The sequence below is a fragment of the Triticum dicoccoides genome, chromosome 2A, assembly GCF_002162155.2.
Source record: "Triticum dicoccoides isolate Atlit2015 ecotype Zavitan chromosome 2A, WEW_v2.0, whole genome shotgun sequence".
Taxonomy (NCBI): Eukaryota; Viridiplantae; Streptophyta; class Magnoliopsida; order Poales; family Poaceae; genus Triticum; species Triticum dicoccoides.
Genome location: NC_041382.1, coordinates 737,650,641 through 737,668,429, shown reverse-complemented (window position 1 = coordinate 737,668,429; position 17,789 = coordinate 737,650,641). Strand labels below are relative to the sequence as shown.

Here is a 17,789-nt window from a genome sequence, read left to right as displayed (position 1 = left end):
GAGATAGGCAGTCCAAGTTGCCGGTAGCTGGTGATCAACTTCGGCTAGAGGACCCTGCCTGTAGTATGGTTCAGTGTCAAACAATGGGTCTTCTTGCTCGCTCTCGATGATCATGTTGTGCAAGATGACACAGCAAGTCATAATCTTCCACATTTGATCTTTGGACCAGGTCTGAGCGGGGTACCGAACAACAGCAAATCGAGATTGGAGCACACCAAATGCCCGCTCGACATCCTTCCTGCAAGCCTCCTGAAGCTTCGCAAACCAGGCGTTCTTACCTCCTGCCACAGGGTTTGAGATCGTCTTCACAAATGTTGACCATCTCGGATAGATGTTGTCAGCTAGATAGTACCCCTTGTTGTATTGGTGCCCATTGATCTCGAAGTTCACCGGAGGAGAATGTCCCTCAACGAGCTTGGCAAAAACAGGAGAGCACTGCAGCACGTTGATGTCATTGTGAGTTCCTGGCATAACAAAGAAGGAGTGCCAAATCCAAAGGTCCTGTGTGGCTACCGCCTCAAGCACCACACTGCAACCGCTTTTGGCGCCTTTGTACATCCCCTGCCAACCAAATGGGCAATTCTTCCATTTCCAATGCATGCAGTCGATGCTTCCAAGCATCCCAGGAGATCCTCTTACTGAATTCTGGGCTAGGATCCGAGCAGTGTCTTCCGCATTGGGTGTTCTCAAGTATTGTGGCCCAAACACTGCCACCACTGCCCGACAGAACTTGTAGAAACACTCTATGCTGGTGGACTCGGCCATGCGTCCATAGTCGTCGAGTGAATCACTGGGAGCTCCATATGCAAGCATCCTCATCGCTGTCATGCACTTCTAGATGGAGGTGAACCCAAGAGCGCCAGTGCAATCCATCTTGCACTTGAAGTAGTTGTCGAACTCCCGGATGGAATTCACAATCCTGCGAAAGACCTTTTGGCTCATCCGATAACGACGCCGAAATGTTCTCTCGCCATGAAGTGGAGCATCGGCGAAGTAGTCGGAGTAGAGCATGCAGTAGCCTTGGAGACGATGCTGGTTCTTTGCTTTCACCCGCCCCGGCGCCGAGCCACCTCACCGCGGCTTTTCATTGCTCGCCAGCAGCTGGGCGAGGGCGGCGAGCACCATGAGATGCTCTTCTTCCTGGACGTCGGCCGCGGCTTCCTCCTCCAGCAGCGCGGCGAGCTCTTCCTACTCATCCGAGTCCATCGCCGAGACAGGCAAAACGCCGAACACCTTGCGCTCGGTGGGCGTGTACCGGCCGTTAAACCGCGCCTCCGCAGCCGGAAACGGCGGCCGGAAACGCCCAACTGCTGTGGGAGGGGCTGCAGCGGCGAAGCGCTGCTATTTTCCGGCAGGGAATGGCTATCTAGCGGAGCAGGGCGGCGGCCGTCGCCGGGATATAGCTAGTGGTGGCCGAGGGCGCGGGGGGTGCGAGGCGAGTCGGGGGAAGAAAACCTTGACTTTTCCCTGTCGGTGTGGGCCAGGCGTGCTTTTCCCTAGCGCCGGAGCCCCCAACTGCTCCCCAGCGCGCCGGGTTCGGCCTGTGACCGCCGGGCGGAAAAAAGGTCCGAACCGGCGATTTTCGGCGTCCTGAGGACGCGACTGGCCGTTTTTTCGGCGCCGGCGCCGAAAAAGTGATCCGAGGGGCCTGTTGGGGCGCGGGTGGAGATGCCCTCATAGTCTACTAGCTGCTCCCAACTCTCCCGGTGATCCATCGATCGATCAATCTCCGCTGGCTGCTCTGCTCAGCCATGCGGTGCGGGTCTGAATGTGATGTGAATTGCCATGCTTTCTCCATTGCGAGCTACCAGTCCAGTCGCCTCTATAAAAACTAGATGACTCGTTGCGCCAATGGCGCAAAGGCCGAGAGGGAGCCAAGTATTGTAAGAATATTTACACACCCAAGTCAAAGACCAAATGTGGCCAACACTCCTGCATCCTCTGCTTGGAAGCCGCCTCTTTTCTCACCGGATCTAACAGAGATACATGATTCTTCAGGAGAAAATTTTAGAGAAAATATAAAGCATGGAACGCTTCATTGAGACCATACCACCATATCTTCATTTAGTTTCTTTGGAAATCTAAAGGTCTAAGAGGATGGTACATGTGAGAAGCTGTGAATCCACAACAAAAAACTAAACTAACTTCCAAACAGACATTTCAAGTTTGGAAGCCACAAAGAAGCAGCCCAGATCTCTCGTTGTAGTGCAGGTACATGTCCTTAATCCTGCATCCACAGCCCATAATTTTTCAACACCTAAATCCACGAAATCCAACCAAAGGAAATCATGGCAGAAACATGCGCCATGGCTTACGTCTCCGAGAAGGACTTCTTGGCATTCTTGTGCAGGTTGGACACAGCAATCCTCGCTACGAGCTGCAGAAGAACCACACAGGCACCTTCCTTCACCTTGCCCTTGGGGAGGAGGAGGGCAACACTTGCAGCGCCGCAACAAGGCTTGCTCCGAGTGTAATCATCATCATTCTTAGATACCTAAACAAACAACCAAAAAAGAACAGGTTATGAGCAATCAAAAAAGAGGAATTACACGCACGAAATAATATTATTCATTTGACAATTAGTCCCAAACAAAGATAGGACACAGCCGCTTCTCTAGGAGTGCCCATACGATTCGAGTTTAAATTTCAACACTATTTTTCCAACCCATATAGCACACAGGATTTATGTATGCGTCTCGGAAAGGAAAGAAGCTTAAATCCCAGTCTCAATACAGCCAAAACTACATAGAGATACATTTCTTCAACGAATCACAGAAGTGTAAAGCTAAGATTAAATTATAAAGACTATATCCCTCCTTCCCCACCAAAATGTGGCCACATTCAGGCTTTGACATCCCTTAACTAAATTTCAAACCATTTGAAGATCACAACCAAATATACTTTCTTAGAAACACCACCATGTAAAACACAGTAAGCATTCTAATACAAAGTTGTGCTCTTGCATTGATATGTCCAGGATTAGATCTCCTTAACCTTACTCCCTCCATTCCAAAATAGATGACTCAACTTTGTACTAACTTTAGTATAAAGTTGGGTCATTTATTTTAGAACGGAGGGAGTACTTTACAATGATACATCTCTGGGATAATCATCATGTTTGTGGAAAACATAAAGGATTATATCTAACTAATGCATGATGTTTATTAAACAATTAGCACCTGAATGCAAACCTAAGGGCCTCTGCCTAGCATGATAAGGAAAAAAGATATTAAATGTTCAATCTGATTCTTTTGCTATAAATAATGCCTCAAAGTAATACTATAAGAAAGGAACAAAATAGGAAGAGACAGGGTACCATGCTCTCACCTACAATAATCTATGGGTTTTCTGTAGTACTGATCAAACCATCTTTAAATAGCAGTGCTGAACGCCAATTTTTGTTCGACACGCCAAGAGGAACCCAACAAATACACCTGCAAGCAATAAAAGATGGGTTAAAAGTTCACCCATCTAAGCAGGTATCCAACTAAAATCAGAAAAAAAGATATAGAATGGTCTAATTCCTTCAGGATATCGGCGAACCGAATTAGAGCAGATTGACAGGAGTATAAATACCTCGGAACTAAACATAGTAAAGTAAAAATAAAAATACTTTATCAGCACATTCTTTGTACCAAATAATTGCATAAGGTCATCGAACTACGCTGGTTTAAACAGGGCACATGGTTCAAAGTCAGAAATGGGAGGGGATGCTCCTGGCTGCTAAAGCAGACATAATTACTAAAACAAAACATTAAGCATACTGCAATAAGTAAGTTCTGTTTTCAATAGAATTCATGAGATTATTCCATTCTCAAGCAAGTGCACACATGCAGAACGCCTTTTGAGTGAAGAAGCACAATGGAAGACATGATTGAGGCAAGATTATAAATAAAATAAAAGGACAACCAACAAAAATATTTGCGACAAATTATTCCAACAATATGGGTCATTAGTAAATTACCAGTATCATGTACCCCTTGGCTTCCTCTGCAAACGCCTGCTAAAGCAGAGTAGAGAGGTACCAAGTAGCTTGCTTTTTTGCAAGACACACAAGCAGGTGTGAAGCTGCACAAGAAGATACGTTAGAGAAGTCGTCAATGGAGCCAGTCGGAGCGAGCCAAAGAAGTGTGTGACCTTCCGGTGGCCATCATACGGGTCGGGGTACTCCTCACGGCAGAGAATCCTCATGGCGCCGTTATCGCGTGCTAGGCCTGGGGTGCAAAAAAGTTAGGGCGGCGAAAAATAAGGGTGATGCTGCAGCGGACGACGAGACTGTCTCTCAATATTAATATGCCATCATATTTCATATTGGCAAAAAGGAGATTGAAATGTAGCAACCTGGCATAACTAATTATATATACTAATTATTGTCGGATGATTGCATATAATCACTCATCATGAGTAACCGACAGACTGAATGATGGAGTGAGAGGAGAAATATATTTAAGAAATAGAGTAAGAGAGAGAAACTTGAAGGGAAAAAACTCAGCGCTTGCAAATGAAAAACATCATATAAAATGGATAATCACCAATCAGGCGATTTGTAAGATATAAGCTTGTTGGTGTGATTATCACAAATCTAGTTGATGGATGATTGGAATCAGCTATTTCATTGAATAAACAATGGTCATGGCAAAGTTTCACTGACGGGAATCAGCTACAATCACAGAAATGTTTATGACTGGTCTTAACAAGTAGCAAGCTTCAGTCTTGCTCACAGGAATAAGGGATTTGTATATCTATGCGACTATGCCATGTGTATTGCACCCTTTATTTAGACAAGCATGCAAGGAAAATATATTAATGGCACAGTTTCAGTTTTGTGCCATGAAGAGAGGTCGTCAAGTGTGTTGTCCAGAACAGAGATGACCATATGTATCAAGAATGTTGAGGTATGGAGAAAATACACTCTCTCGGGAACACAAGCAGGTTAGTATTTTTTTTCTGCATTCTCTGGCAAATACAAATAGTTAATTGGGCGCGGAATATATCAAACTAAAAAATGAATTATTATTCCGTGATGGTAGGAAAAGCAAACTTCCCACACAGCAATTCATACTGTGATATTATGGGCATATACTAAAGTATTTTGAGAAGCATAGAAACAGTTAATCTTGTTTGGTACCTTCCTTCTGTAGCGATCGCTTCAGGTACATAATGTTGATGTGCCATCTGGTGTCCAAAGTAGATATGAAAGCTAGTATATTGTATACATAAAAATTATGCCAAGGATTTCTCTATTTTGACCTTCTTTAAGTAGGTAAGTATTTTCCAGATAACAACTTCGCTTTATTACCTCAAAATTGATCAACTGGTGTGCCAATGAATAGAGCTATAGAATTCGATAGGGTTTGTACTCATGTATTCCCAGATCCTTGCAATTCGGACAATAAACATCCAGCGATAGGACTTCCTGTTCACGTCCTTTAGCAGTCCTTTAGCAGCAGGACTCCATCAATTAAATCCTGCTGATGGTAAAAAGAGAAAGTGATTACTACAGTCCATAGGGTAGTTGGAGATTAGCCACAAAGAAAATAAAAGGGCAGAAAGCTCTAAATAATCTGTTTCTTATTTCCACACTTACATCATGTTCAAATACAAAAAGGAAGTAAGCCAGAATATTTATCCATTGCTCAGTGTCAAGAGAAAGCATGTCCCAGTTATAATTGTTTCTACTGGCAAATCGTCTAGTTTATTGATGCCTATGAATAACATATTAAATAAGGCAGCTCAACTCATGCCTAACAAAGATCCAAGTTTCAGTAAAGCGGAAGAATTGATGTTTTCCAAAAATTTCTTGCAGAAATTAGCACAAATCAAGGAAGGTCACCAAGAAAAACAGCAAGCTAAAAATTAAAAGAGAGGAAGAAACAACACTGTAATAATGGTTTGAAAAGCTTGATTTGGTGTGAGCACAAACTGTGAGAAAAATCTAATGTGTATGTTTAGTTCGTGTGTCAATTTCACAAAAGAGCAGGACCTAAGTTACTGCTGCCCAACATAGAGTAGCACTACCCTCAGTTGCAGCTTCAGTCCATATAAAATAGTCAGTCCACCAGCAACAGAGGCTATAAACCTCTTCTACTCTCACATAACTACTTCAGTCTGAACGTACAGTAGAGTTCATAACTGAATCAAGGGGGAAAATGAGATGTTATTTTTTAAACGAGACGGCATTTTCTAATTTAACTTAACGTATTGTAAGTACATGAGTTCCTGACATGGCAGTCTCCCCAACAACAGTTTGAAGTTGAAGCGAAATTGCACAAATTTTGTTTTAGCTACCACACCCACCGCTTTTCAGCTTAGGTGCCCTCAGAAAAAATCATAAACACATCACACTAATCAGTCTATATACATGACTTTACTCGATAATTAGAATCACCTCCTGCCTCATCATGTTAAATGTGTGTGCAGAATGTTTGTATTGGTAATGTGAGCTAGTCCTCATGATGCATGTGGCATTGCATCTTTGCAGGATAAGGATGCGTGTGGCATTGCATCTTTGCAGGATAAGAGCTTCACCTTTATCTTGAAGACACCTCCTGCCTCAGTACTGCTCCTCAAGGCTGCAGGTATGCACCCGGTTGATTAGCACCAACTTTTACATAATTTGAGGTTCCTGCACCAAATTGAAGATATATGGGGATAATTGGGCAAAAGGGAAATGCAGTAGCTAGATTGATTTGCTAGTGTCTGTGGGGGCCTAGGTTGTTCAAATTCCATAATGATACCATGGTTGAGTTTTAAGCATGTGCAGACAGTAGAGGGACTGATTAATGATTCATTATGCTATTATTAATAATTTTAATTATAAATGCATATACGAAAATGTTAGCATACTGACAGGGAAAGTGGTCTGTGAATTGCTATCTGCACACCAATTTTGCACACATGGGAGATACTAACCCTTTATCTGTATCTGATGAATTGCATATGGACCTCTACAAAAACAATCCTTTGAGTTAACACTTATTTGAATTATTTGGGTACAATGCAATATGCATAACTTAACACATTAAATTTTCTGTTCAGCTAACACTGGGGTTTCTACTTGGCTCCAAGTTCAGAGTATATAAGCCTCACCAAATTTGGTGTCCATTTCATTTTCCCTAACTCTCATTCTAGGCTTTCGTTACTCCATAAGGCATTGCATCACTGACAAGCAGGCCAAAAAAGCTACATAAAAAATAAGCAGGCAAAAAAACAGCTTGAACCGCATCCGCTACTCCGTTATATACATACAGTTTCTTTTTTGGCTTTACTTGGCACAACTTCATACTGTCTGTTGGATTGATAAGTCATTAGTTTCTCTGAAATAAACAAGTCATAAGTTAGTCACTAAAATTTCTACACATTTGGTTGATTCCTCAACTTTCTGTTTAGTTTATCTTAGGCTTTATAGCTGCTCAGTGAACTACATGGTTCCTTATCTCCATTTTATTAATTCTGATTCCCAGGCGTCGAAAAAGGCTCAAAGGAGCCACAGCGACCAAGTACGCACGATCGCCCAGGAGAAGTTGCCTAACTTGAACTGCAAAACCATCGAGTCCGCCATGAGAATCATAGCGGGCACTGCCGCTAACATGGGCATCGATGTTGACCCGCCGATCCTCGTGAAGAAGGAGAAGGTGGTCGAATTGATAGAAAAGGTAATATGTAGTCACCTGGCTGCTAGAGCATATAGAAGATAAGCATGGACGATGAAGAACTGACACCACGGACGCCTCCTGTGCATCAGCAACTGCACAACCACATACAATGGCTCCGACTAACATAGAACACCAGTCCGCCATTGAGAATATGAGCTCAGCCAGCGGATCACGAATCGACGGGCACATCAACCCCACCATCGACTTGATGGGAACACACCCATCTACAACAAAGACCAAAGGAAAAGCAAGAGCATGATTACTGAGTTGGAAAGAAAGTAAGAACAAAACACAAATCGAGAAAATAAAGTAGGAGATCATCACCACATATAAGACGCATCCGACGACGATTTCCCTGCCACCGCACCTCTTTTCCTCTCCCTCCTCTCCTCCTTCTCTCTCCGTCTTATCTTCTCTCTCTCCTGCAGACCAAATCGAGAGAGGAAGGGGATTAGAAGAAGGAACTCACGGGGGGAGATGCAACCAGAAGAGATGGGGAATGAGATGGCGCCTGATATCGCAGAGGTTGCGGCGAGGCGCGTCGGCTGGCGCGGCTACTGCTTCCCTCCTCCTGCCGAGTCCGGATCGAGGTCGCGCTCCTCGGCTCGAGCTCCTCCTGCCGAGGACGGATCGAGGGCGAAGGGCACCGATGGAGCACGGGGCGCGGCTGCTGCTCCCCTCCTTATATTGAGTCCTACTCAAGGGCGAGCTCCTCCTGCCGAGGCCGGATCAAGGCCGACGGGCGCCGGCAGAGCAGGGCCGGCCGAGGCCGAGGCGGCGACGGCGGCAGGAGAGGAGGCGGCTGCGGGGGCCGGGGCTAGGTCTGACTGCTTTTCCTCTTTTCTCTCGCTGCCGCTTCCCCTTTTATTTTCTGTCGTGCCTGCTAGCCCAGGTCGCCCGCTCGGTCGTTGCTCTCTCCGAGGCGCGCACCCGCGAGACCGACAGATGGGCCCGTCGCGGCTGAAGCGGAGGCGCGGCCGCTGGGTGCAAACGAGGACGGTAAAAAAACGCCCTGCCAACCCACGAACGCCCCTGGCAACCCACCATCGATCGCTCCTGTTTTCACCCGGACACAGAGACGCACACACCGTATCGCTGCTAGGCTGGCCCCCGCGCAGGCCTGGCCCACTTGTCAACTGCTCCCGGGCCGATCGCGGGGCGTACAGAAAAACGAGCGGTGGGATTTTCACCAGGGCGACAGAAATTACTGTTACGCCGCCAGCGAGGTGAAACGTGCGCGCAGGATGAATCTGAATCCGCGATGGCGCTGGATGGGCAGGTACTCTAGCAGCTTTTATATGTTAGGTGGGCACGCCCACGTGACGCCCACTCTCTTCTCTTCTCTTCCTTGTTCTAACCCGAGCCCTCCGTTTTGACCAGATTCCTTTTGCTGCCCTGTTCCGGCCGGTTGGATTCGCACAAGCCACGGCCGGCCGGCCACGGTTCCGGCCGCACGTGCGCCTGTAGGGACACGCGCGGCAGAGACGGTTAAACGCAGCGGCGGGCGGTAGCCAAGGCACGGCGCACGCGTCCCTCACGTGCTGGTGCTCGGTGCAGGCAGCAGCTGCCTGCCGACTTCTCCCGCGGCGCAGCGCAAGCTCCGGGCGCCCGCGCCGCCCGCGCGTCACGTGCCGAGCCGAAGGGTCCATGCATGGCGAGCTCAACGACGGCTTCGTTTTATAATGATCGAGCCCATTCGTAGAAGCAAGCTTCTGTATGAACTCGCGAAAATACGACGGCACGCGGATCTCTCGTCACACGCTCAAGAACGTTCATCACCGGAGCGGCCGCAAACAAACAGCTTTTTGCATGCGACCGAACCCAACGACCGACAGCCAGCCCAACGGCGTCCGGCCATGTGGGCGCGTGCATGCAGCCCACGGCGACGTGCCGCCCGCGGGACGGCCGAACGACGCCAGCCAAAGTAAGTAAACGCCGCGGCGGACGCATGCATGCACGATGGGTCTGGCTGGGCATGCACGGCATGGGCTTAACCGCGGCGCTCCAGCAGCATATTTTCGGTGGACAGACCGACAGCTGCTTGCTAACAAACGCGGGGCCCGGCTGGCATGTCTCCCGGCGGGCGCTTGTAGGAGTAGTACTACGTACTCCCTCCGTTCAGAATTATTTGTCTCGAAAATTGATGTATCTAGAACTAAAATACATCTAGATACATCCATTTTCGCGACAAGTAATTCCGAACGGAGGGAGTAGCTGATGATGATGCTAATTCCTTGCTTCCTCCATGCGAGACATAAAGCCCCCCATCCTGCTCTCCGGCCTAGTACAAAGTTGTTGCTTCACCACTACATCATGTTTTATGGTCGTGTATGCTACTAATCATGGTGTCACGGTCAGTGTCATGTGTGTATTTCTGTCCCAGATGGCCGGTGCACCTAGTATATGTGCAACAGTCTTGCTGAGTCTCGTGAGATCTTACATTAATATTCCTGCAAATTTTCTTTTCAGTTTTTCTTCTCTTGCATGTTATATAATTGCCTGAGATTTAACCAAATTTCAGTCGACTGAGACCTAGCTATACCCTATGTGCAAATGTTCATGGATTTCCAGCTCAAAAATTTAAAAATAGATTACAGATGGTAGCACAAATTTGTGATTGCATCAAAAAACGCCCCGCTTCCCTGCCCCGTCCCCAAGGGGCGCGGGTGGCGTGGCGACCAACCTTACCTGCTGCCTCCTGCCGTGTCCCCGTTGCTTACCGGATCGTCGAGTGTCATCGTGTGACCGTGTCATCCACGACTACCTTGGCTAGAGTGTCCACTCAGAACACACCTCTCGGGCATCGTGCATCACCAAGATCGATATCGATCATACATACTACTGATGTCGATGATAATGTGTCACAATTTCGAGGGCTACTTACTATCGTCATAAGACCATGTCCCCTCCACCTTAGGCTCTCGGTGAAAACTCTTGGTCTGTTTTGACAAACTAGGGGACCGTGGTGCTAAGAGGACAACCCTCTTTCATAGGCTATGGATTGGTAGCCTTTCGTCTTTGTTAGCCGGTCATCACGTGGTTGGTTCATAGTCAGTGTCTGGGTTTCTATTGGTGTGGTTTCACTCAACTATAATGTTCTTCTCTGAGTCCCTTCTATCCACAGTTGGCATTGTTCATTCGAACTCTCTGGTTAACTTTCTTGTTGTTTGATTGATTGATACCCTTCAAGACATGATGATGGGATCACAAAGTGTTCTTCGACAAATGGCACCAAGATAATGTCCGACTTTGTTTTGAAGCAAGCGAGGTCTTTTTTATGACGTTTTGTCAACCTCCAATTTTTTGGCCGTGCACTCTCCTCATCCCTTGGTTCAACAAACTTTAGTCCCATGTATTCAGGTTGTGCTCCTAGTTTAACATGATGTTTGTCTTGCGGTGCTTTTTATTGGCACCTTCGTATTAGGTTCAACCTGTTCAACCATTTAGGCTTTATTAATTTAGACCATCCAAACTAAGTTCTAAAACTTGTAGAGACGTTAACTTGTCAAGAGTATGTACATTAAAATAAATAAAAGAAACGATGTAGAAATTGAAACTGTCCGAGATTCTTTTATAATCCCGATTCATCAATAAACCCACGCTGAAATTCACACAAGCGTAAGAGAAATATATTTCACAAGCGATGAGTCGGGTATTGGAAACTCTTGATCAACTTGTATATATATATACATGCCTATACCACTCCCTCCGGACTAGTATACAAGGTCTACCATAACCATCGATTTAACTAAGAATTAGTATGAGTTATTTATCATAGACTTGCATTATGATGAAGTTTGTAACGATATAATCCATCCATTTTAAAATATTTGAAGTTTTAGGTTTGTCCTAAGCTAAACTTTTAGAAATTTTGACCAAGTTAGTAGAAAAGATGTGCCAACGTATAAAATACCAAGTTAGCTTTGAAGATGAATAAATCTTAAGTTTTTCTCGCAAAAAAAGGTTAATCATAATATATATTTTCATACTACACATATTCCAAGATGTGGATTTTAGCATTTTCTTTCTTTCTGAAAAGTTGATCAAACATAATGGAAGTTTGACTTAAAAAAACCTACAGCTCCAGGTATTCGGAACGGAGGTGGTTCCTCTTAGTAGTGAACATAACTCGTATTTCCTTGTTAAACCTGTGGTTAAAATTAGACCTAAGTACAATGGGACCTTCCGACCTTGTATACTGGCCCAGGTCGAGCGGGTGTGTGCACTACTATTTTGAGCTAAAGAAAAAGAAAATGCACTGTAGTTGGAGCTAGCTGTTGTCCGGTGCTTTGGAATGTCCGGTGACACGAAATCATCAGGACCTCCTTAATTCCGGTGTCCGTTGCGAGCAAGGAAGGACCGTGCCGCGCTCGCCTTTTTCCCTTTGGCCACTTTGCGATCGCCGCACACCTGCTTTATTCCCAGACACGTTTGACCCGTTGACCGTGATGTCTTGCTGCCGGCCGGTAGTACCACGGTTCGTCCCGCCGGACATCCATCGACCTGATGCATGCATGCTACGGGACGCTATCTGATCTGCATGCATGCGCCGCAGATCCACAAGCGTACACACGACCAAAGGCATGAAAATTTGTACACTGCCGTGCACGGACGGCTGCCACAGAAGCACGGAGCATTTGTCACCTTCTGTTGGCCGATCGAGCTGGCCGGCATGGACATGATCAACTTGATCGATCGGCACGCAGAACTCTCCGATTAAAAGAAGAAAAAAGTCGGCTGTGTGAACAAAAGAGGACCGCGGTAGTTTTCCTCAAAAAAAGAAAAAAAGAGGACCGGTAGAAAAGAGAGGAGCCAAGCCAGAGCTCAGCGGCAGCAAGAGGCCGATCGAGCCTATCCGTTCAGCGCTGGGCACGCCATGGCATGGCATGGCATGCATGGCCGTGCTTTGCTTCGAAGGCGGTCAAGATATATACCGCCTCCCCGGCCACCCCTACCGCGCCTCCACCTGTAAAACACCACGTCGCGGCGCCTCCCCTCTGCTACCGGGAACCGCTGCCACGGTGACCGGCCCGACGCTTGAGCAAAAAGCCAAGGCCAAGGGCACGGAGGGGCGGGGGTAAAAAGCATCTCTCACCGCCTCGGAACCCACATAGAAATATACCGCGGCTGGCAGGAAGCACTCCTACCGTGTCCAGTCTGCTTCCTCTATTTTAACGCCCCCCGAGTCCAGTCCACCGCCCATTCTTCACCGCCCCACAAAACCAATAGCCTTCCTCCTCCTCTTCCCTCGAGAAGCGAAACATCTCTCGCTAGCTCGCTCGCATCGAGGAGTTTGCTGGTAGGACTACTCATCATCGTTCTGAGCATGGACATGGACGCCGCGCATGGCCACTACCCGTGGCTCAACTTCTCCCTCGCTCACCACTGTGAGTACTACTGTCCCACTCCGCCTCGATCCCTTCCTTCTCTTGCTCAGTTACCTTCCTTCTTGGTGCGCCGCCGTGCTGATGTGCTTGGTATATATGTGTGCGTGCGCAGGTGAGATGGAGGAGGAGGAGCGGGGAGCGGCCGCCGAGCTGGCCGCCATCGCCGGGGCCGGGCCGCCGCCCAAGCTCGAGGACTTCCTCGGGGGCGGCGCCAACGGGAGGAATAATAATGACGCCGGCCGCGGCGACCAGGTTGTGTCTGCAGCGACCGCCGAGATGTACGACTCAGAGCTCAAGTTCTTGGCCGCCGGATTCCTGAGCGGTGCTAGTGGAACCACGGCACCCACTATCTCCCCAGCGGCGGCTCCTCAGGAGCAGGCCGACCCGAAGATGACGGCCCCGACGCCGGAGCAGAAGAAGGCCGTCGACTCCTTCGGGCAGAGGACCTCCATCTACCGTGGCGTCACGCGGTAAGCCAGCTCTATGCATGGCGGTGGTCGATCGATTGATCCATCTAGCTATTTGCCCAAGAAACCTATACAAAATGGTGCCCTGCTTGGGTCCTTGAGCTCTGTAGTCTGTACTGCTTGCATGCAAATACCTGGTCGATATTCGTCTAGATGCACATATGGCACACAGATTATCCCGTAACCTAACCACATCATAGAAAAAGAAGAAATGATGGAACTAATTAAGCTGTTGATTTGGTGTAATAAGCTGTTCTGAATAAGGTGTTCTTTTTCCTATGCTCGATCAAGTTTTGGCCTGCGCATCTGATTTTACTGTCCATTTTGGGTGATTTTTAGGCACCGTTGGACGGGTAGATACGAGGCGCATCTGTGGGACAACAGCTGCCGGCGTGAAGGCCAGAGCCGCAAGGGCCGCCAAGGTGAACACACGATACTACTCTCTGCTTACCATGCACATACTTCTGCTAATGATCAAATGCACTCATCATTTTGCTGTTCTTAACTTGTGCTTCTTGATGTTCTTGACATATCAACTTGATGTGTTCCTCCTTCATGGCTGTTATTTCTGGTGTGTTCTCTCTCCAGTTTACCTCGGTAAGAAACGAGAGCCTTCCAGTTCTTGCATTAAAAAAAGTGTATCGGTGTGGGTGATGCTAAAGTGTTGGTGCTGCATGGAACAGGTGGCTATGATAAGGAGGAGAAGGCGGCAAGGGCGTACGATCTCGCCGCGCTGAAGTACTGGGGGTCTAGCACCACCACCAACTTCCCGGTAAGACGATAGATTGATGGATTGCAATGCATGATTGCAAAAACTCCTGGATATGTGCAAGAATGTGCAGCAAAGCATGGGCATATCTACCGATGTGCTGGCCGGATGTGTATCTTTATGCGGCAAGTGTTCTTTTTTAGGTTGCCGACTATGAAAAGGAGGTGGAGGAGATGAAGCACATGACACGCCAGGAGTTTGTAGCTTCACTTAGGAGGTACATACATACATACATATAGGCTACTAATAATGACCACTTCTAGTCTTCTGATGTTGCACTTGCATTGTGTGCATGCTTACATGCATGCGTGGACATTCTATATAGGATGCATGTTTCATCACTTAATACTATAGCATTTTTATGTTATTCAAGTAGTAATTTTGATGAGGAAAAAACTTGTAATCTTGTGCAGGAAGAGTAGTGGATTCTCCCGTGGCGCTTCCATATACAGGGGTGTCACAAGGTTCATATTCTCCTCCATGTTTTGCTTGTGTTGATCATGTTTGGCCTCTTGCATGTGGTGTCATCTAAAAGTGTTTGTTTTTGCATTCTATCATCTAGACATCACCAGCATGGTCGATGGCAGGCTAGGATCGGACGTGTTGCTGGCAACAAGGATCTATACCTCGGAACATTCAGTAAGTACATACGTCCTTGTACAAAAATCCATTTCCTGTACTTAGTCGGATGCAGACATGCATGTTCGTCTACTTTCTCACACTGCACCCACTGGTTACTAAACCAGGGCGTTTTTTTTTTTATGAAACCAGGATATATCTTTGCTGGTAGCTTACATTATCTCTTTTGTTCCCAAAAGGAGAGTTATGTGGATAAATTAACCAAGAGTTAAGTGAGAGTACAATCTTGTCTTAACTTAGTTGAGTAATGAAATCTCAAGTAGGAGGGGAGCACGTGTTAGCCCTCCCCTCGAAGCGGGCATTAGTCGCATCTTTCCATTAACAACCACATTACAATACTCTTTGCCGTGCACGTAGGTTCATCTTAATTTACAGTCTGTTCGTACAGGTCTTGTAGCTAGATTCGTCGACATATTTTTTATCTAGGTCAAAAACCATCAAGTTTGACCAGATGCACCCATGGACCACGTGTATCTTACAGGCATGGATGCCCACATTTGATTCCCATTTGTCATCTTTTATCATGGTTTTCGGGCTTTTTGCATGGAGGGTAGGGGGTAGAGAAAAGAAGAAACCATGGCCATGCATGCTTGCTTGGAATGTATGTAATGCTCAGATGGGAGCCTGGGCACTTTCTTCCTGCATTGCATCTAGCAACCTGTATTTAGAACTTGGAATCTAGTTACTGTTTTCGCGGCCAGCTTTCCACAAAGCGTCTGACCGGTGATTATATTAGGAGTGTACGTTACGGAGACGGTCATTATTGCACTCGGTTTAACTAAGCTCATTGCACTCATGGGCTTGTCAGTACTAGCAGCTAATTAGTCAAAAGTCTTAATGATGCAGCTTGCATTGCTGTCTAGGAGCTGGAAATCCATGGGCATTCTTCTGCATACTTTTGTCAATGTGCTTGTACCATATGTTCCATCTGTGTTTGTTTTTTCAAGTGAAATGTTTCGTATGTGTTCTTTTTTTTGTTGTAGCAATGACTAATGTATGTTGATTTTACTGCAACAATATTAAGAATGTTACTTGCTCTCAAGCAACTGATATTTTGATAAAAAAATCTAACAAGTGAGATTCTGTTTACGTAGGCACGGAGGAGGAAGCCGCGGAAGCCTACGACATTGCGGCCATCAAGTTCCGGGGCCTGAACGCCGTCACCAACTTCGAGATCGGCCGGTACAACGTGGAGAGCATCATCAGCAGCAACCTCCCGATCGGCAACATGTCCGGCGGCGCGGGGCGGGGCAGCAAGGCCCTGGAGTCCAGCTCCCCGGAAGCCGCTCCATTGCCCGTCGAAGCGCCGCACTCGCTGGCGTTCACGGCGCTGCCGATGAAGTACGACCAGCAGCAGCAGGACTACCTCTCGTTCCTGGCGCTCCAGCACCACCAGCAGGGCAACCTGCAGGGGCTGGGCTACGGGCTCTACAGCTCCGGCGTCAACCTCGACTTCGCCAACGCCGGCCCCGGCGGCGCCATGGCGCCTCACTGCTACGGTAGCAACGGCGTCGACTTGCACCTTCAGCAACACGACCATCAGCAGGAGCAGGAGGGGGAGGGGCAGCAGCAGCAGCATGATCAGCATCAGTCCATGGGGTTCGGCGCGTCGACGCCCATGGCGGCTTTCAGCAGCGGTGGGCCCTACGAAAGCTCGGTGACGGCCGGGTCCTTTGGATACTATCCAAATGTGGCAGCCTTTCAGACGCCGATCTTTGGAATGGAATGATTCGGGGCGGTGGAGAATGAAGGTGGCCTGGCCCTGGCCCTGATGGATGCGATGTGATGAGATCAAGACTGACATAGTTCTCAGAAGCCACACGACACAACAAAGAGGTAAAAGAGGAGGTGGGGGGTAGGGTAGGGCATGATGATATGGTGCAAATATAGGAAGCAGCATGCATGGATGAGACGCTGACAGGTCAGACGCAGGGTAGAAGACGACCACTGTGGTGTGCTAACAACAAGCAAGCTAGCTAGCATTTGTTTCTGGTTGTATCTTCTGAACTTTTCTTTTCCCTTTCGTAGCTTTGGCCACTTTGCGTCTGTGATGGCTGGGCTTTGTTGTTTGCTGCTCCTTTGAGCTTTGTCTTTCTGCTGGAGCCATCATAGTTTTAGCCAGCCAGCCAGCCCTGTAGAATGTAAGCAGAGCAGGGACATCTTTGTAGCTTTTGCTCTTTTGTGCTCTTTTGTAGGTCGATCGCTTTAAATTAGAGCCCCCCTGCATGTACACCTGGAACGGTATGGTCGCTCCAGGGTTAGTCAGAGAGGAGATATAAATTCCAAGGTTCATGTTTACTCCATGCTTGTTGCTGAAACATGATACTACCATTTTACATCTAGAAAACGTACTACTGCCATCGTATCTGTAACTATGAAATATGAATGATTAGGGCCTCTTTGATTCGCAGGATTTTGAAAATGTAGGAATAGGGAAAGCATAGGATTGGGATGGCATGCCAAACTGGATCCTATAGGATTAGCAGGAAGTGTTTGATGCCACATGGAAAGCAAAGATTGTAAAAAGAGATTAAAGTGTATGTTAGATTTTCTATGAAATGTAGTATAAAAGATTCATAGGAAAAATTTCCATGGGATCCAAACCTATGAATCAAAAGGCCAACATAGAAAAATTTTCTAAAAAATTTTCTAAGGATTTAGATCCTTCAGATATCCTATAGCTTACTGATAGTAGCTTCCTGAGAAATGGCATGCAGTATGTGCTTGAATGTACTACCTCCATTCCAAAGAGCTTGTCTTACTTAGGGCTTCTTTGATTCAAATGAATTTAATGATTTTTGAAGGATTGAAATATTTAGATTTTTTTATGTTGGTTTATTGATTTATAGAATTGGATTCCATAGGATTTTTT

At 46.9% G+C, this 17,789-nt stretch overlaps 1 protein-coding gene and 1 long non-coding RNA gene across 3 annotated transcripts; one reads left to right on the top strand and one right to left on the bottom strand.

The window, feature by feature from the left end:
* Nucleotides 1-2,046: 2,046 nt before the first annotated feature.
* LOC119352165 lies at nucleotides 2,047-5,352 on the bottom strand. 2 transcript variants are annotated; one of them, XR_005170126.1, is made up of 5 exons: nucleotides 5,300-5,352; nucleotides 5,129-5,200; nucleotides 4,085-4,214; nucleotides 3,328-3,434; nucleotides 2,047-2,494 (listed from the first exon to the last, which is right to left on the bottom strand). It is a non-coding gene; the product is annotated as an uncharacterized LOC119352165 (long non-coding RNA). The 2 variants fall into 2 exon arrangements; XR_005170127.1 differs by having other exon boundaries at nucleotides 5,129-5,175.
* Nucleotides 5,353-12,833: 7,481 nt separating this feature from the next.
* Nucleotides 12,834-17,218, top strand: LOC119356783 (AP2-like ethylene-responsive transcription factor AIL5). Its single transcript, XM_037623769.1, has 9 exons — nucleotides 12,834-13,042; nucleotides 13,155-13,512; nucleotides 13,849-13,931; nucleotides 14,098-14,106; nucleotides 14,193-14,281; nucleotides 14,422-14,495; nucleotides 14,692-14,742; nucleotides 14,841-14,917; nucleotides 16,012-17,218. Exons 1-9 carry the CDS (start codon nucleotides 12,982-12,984, stop codon nucleotides 16,644-16,646), a joined length of 1,437 nt encoding a protein of 478 aa, XP_037479666.1. The 5' UTR covers nucleotides 12,834-12,981; the 3' UTR covers nucleotides 16,647-17,218.
* The last annotated feature ends 571 nt before the right edge of the window (nucleotides 17,219-17,789 follow it).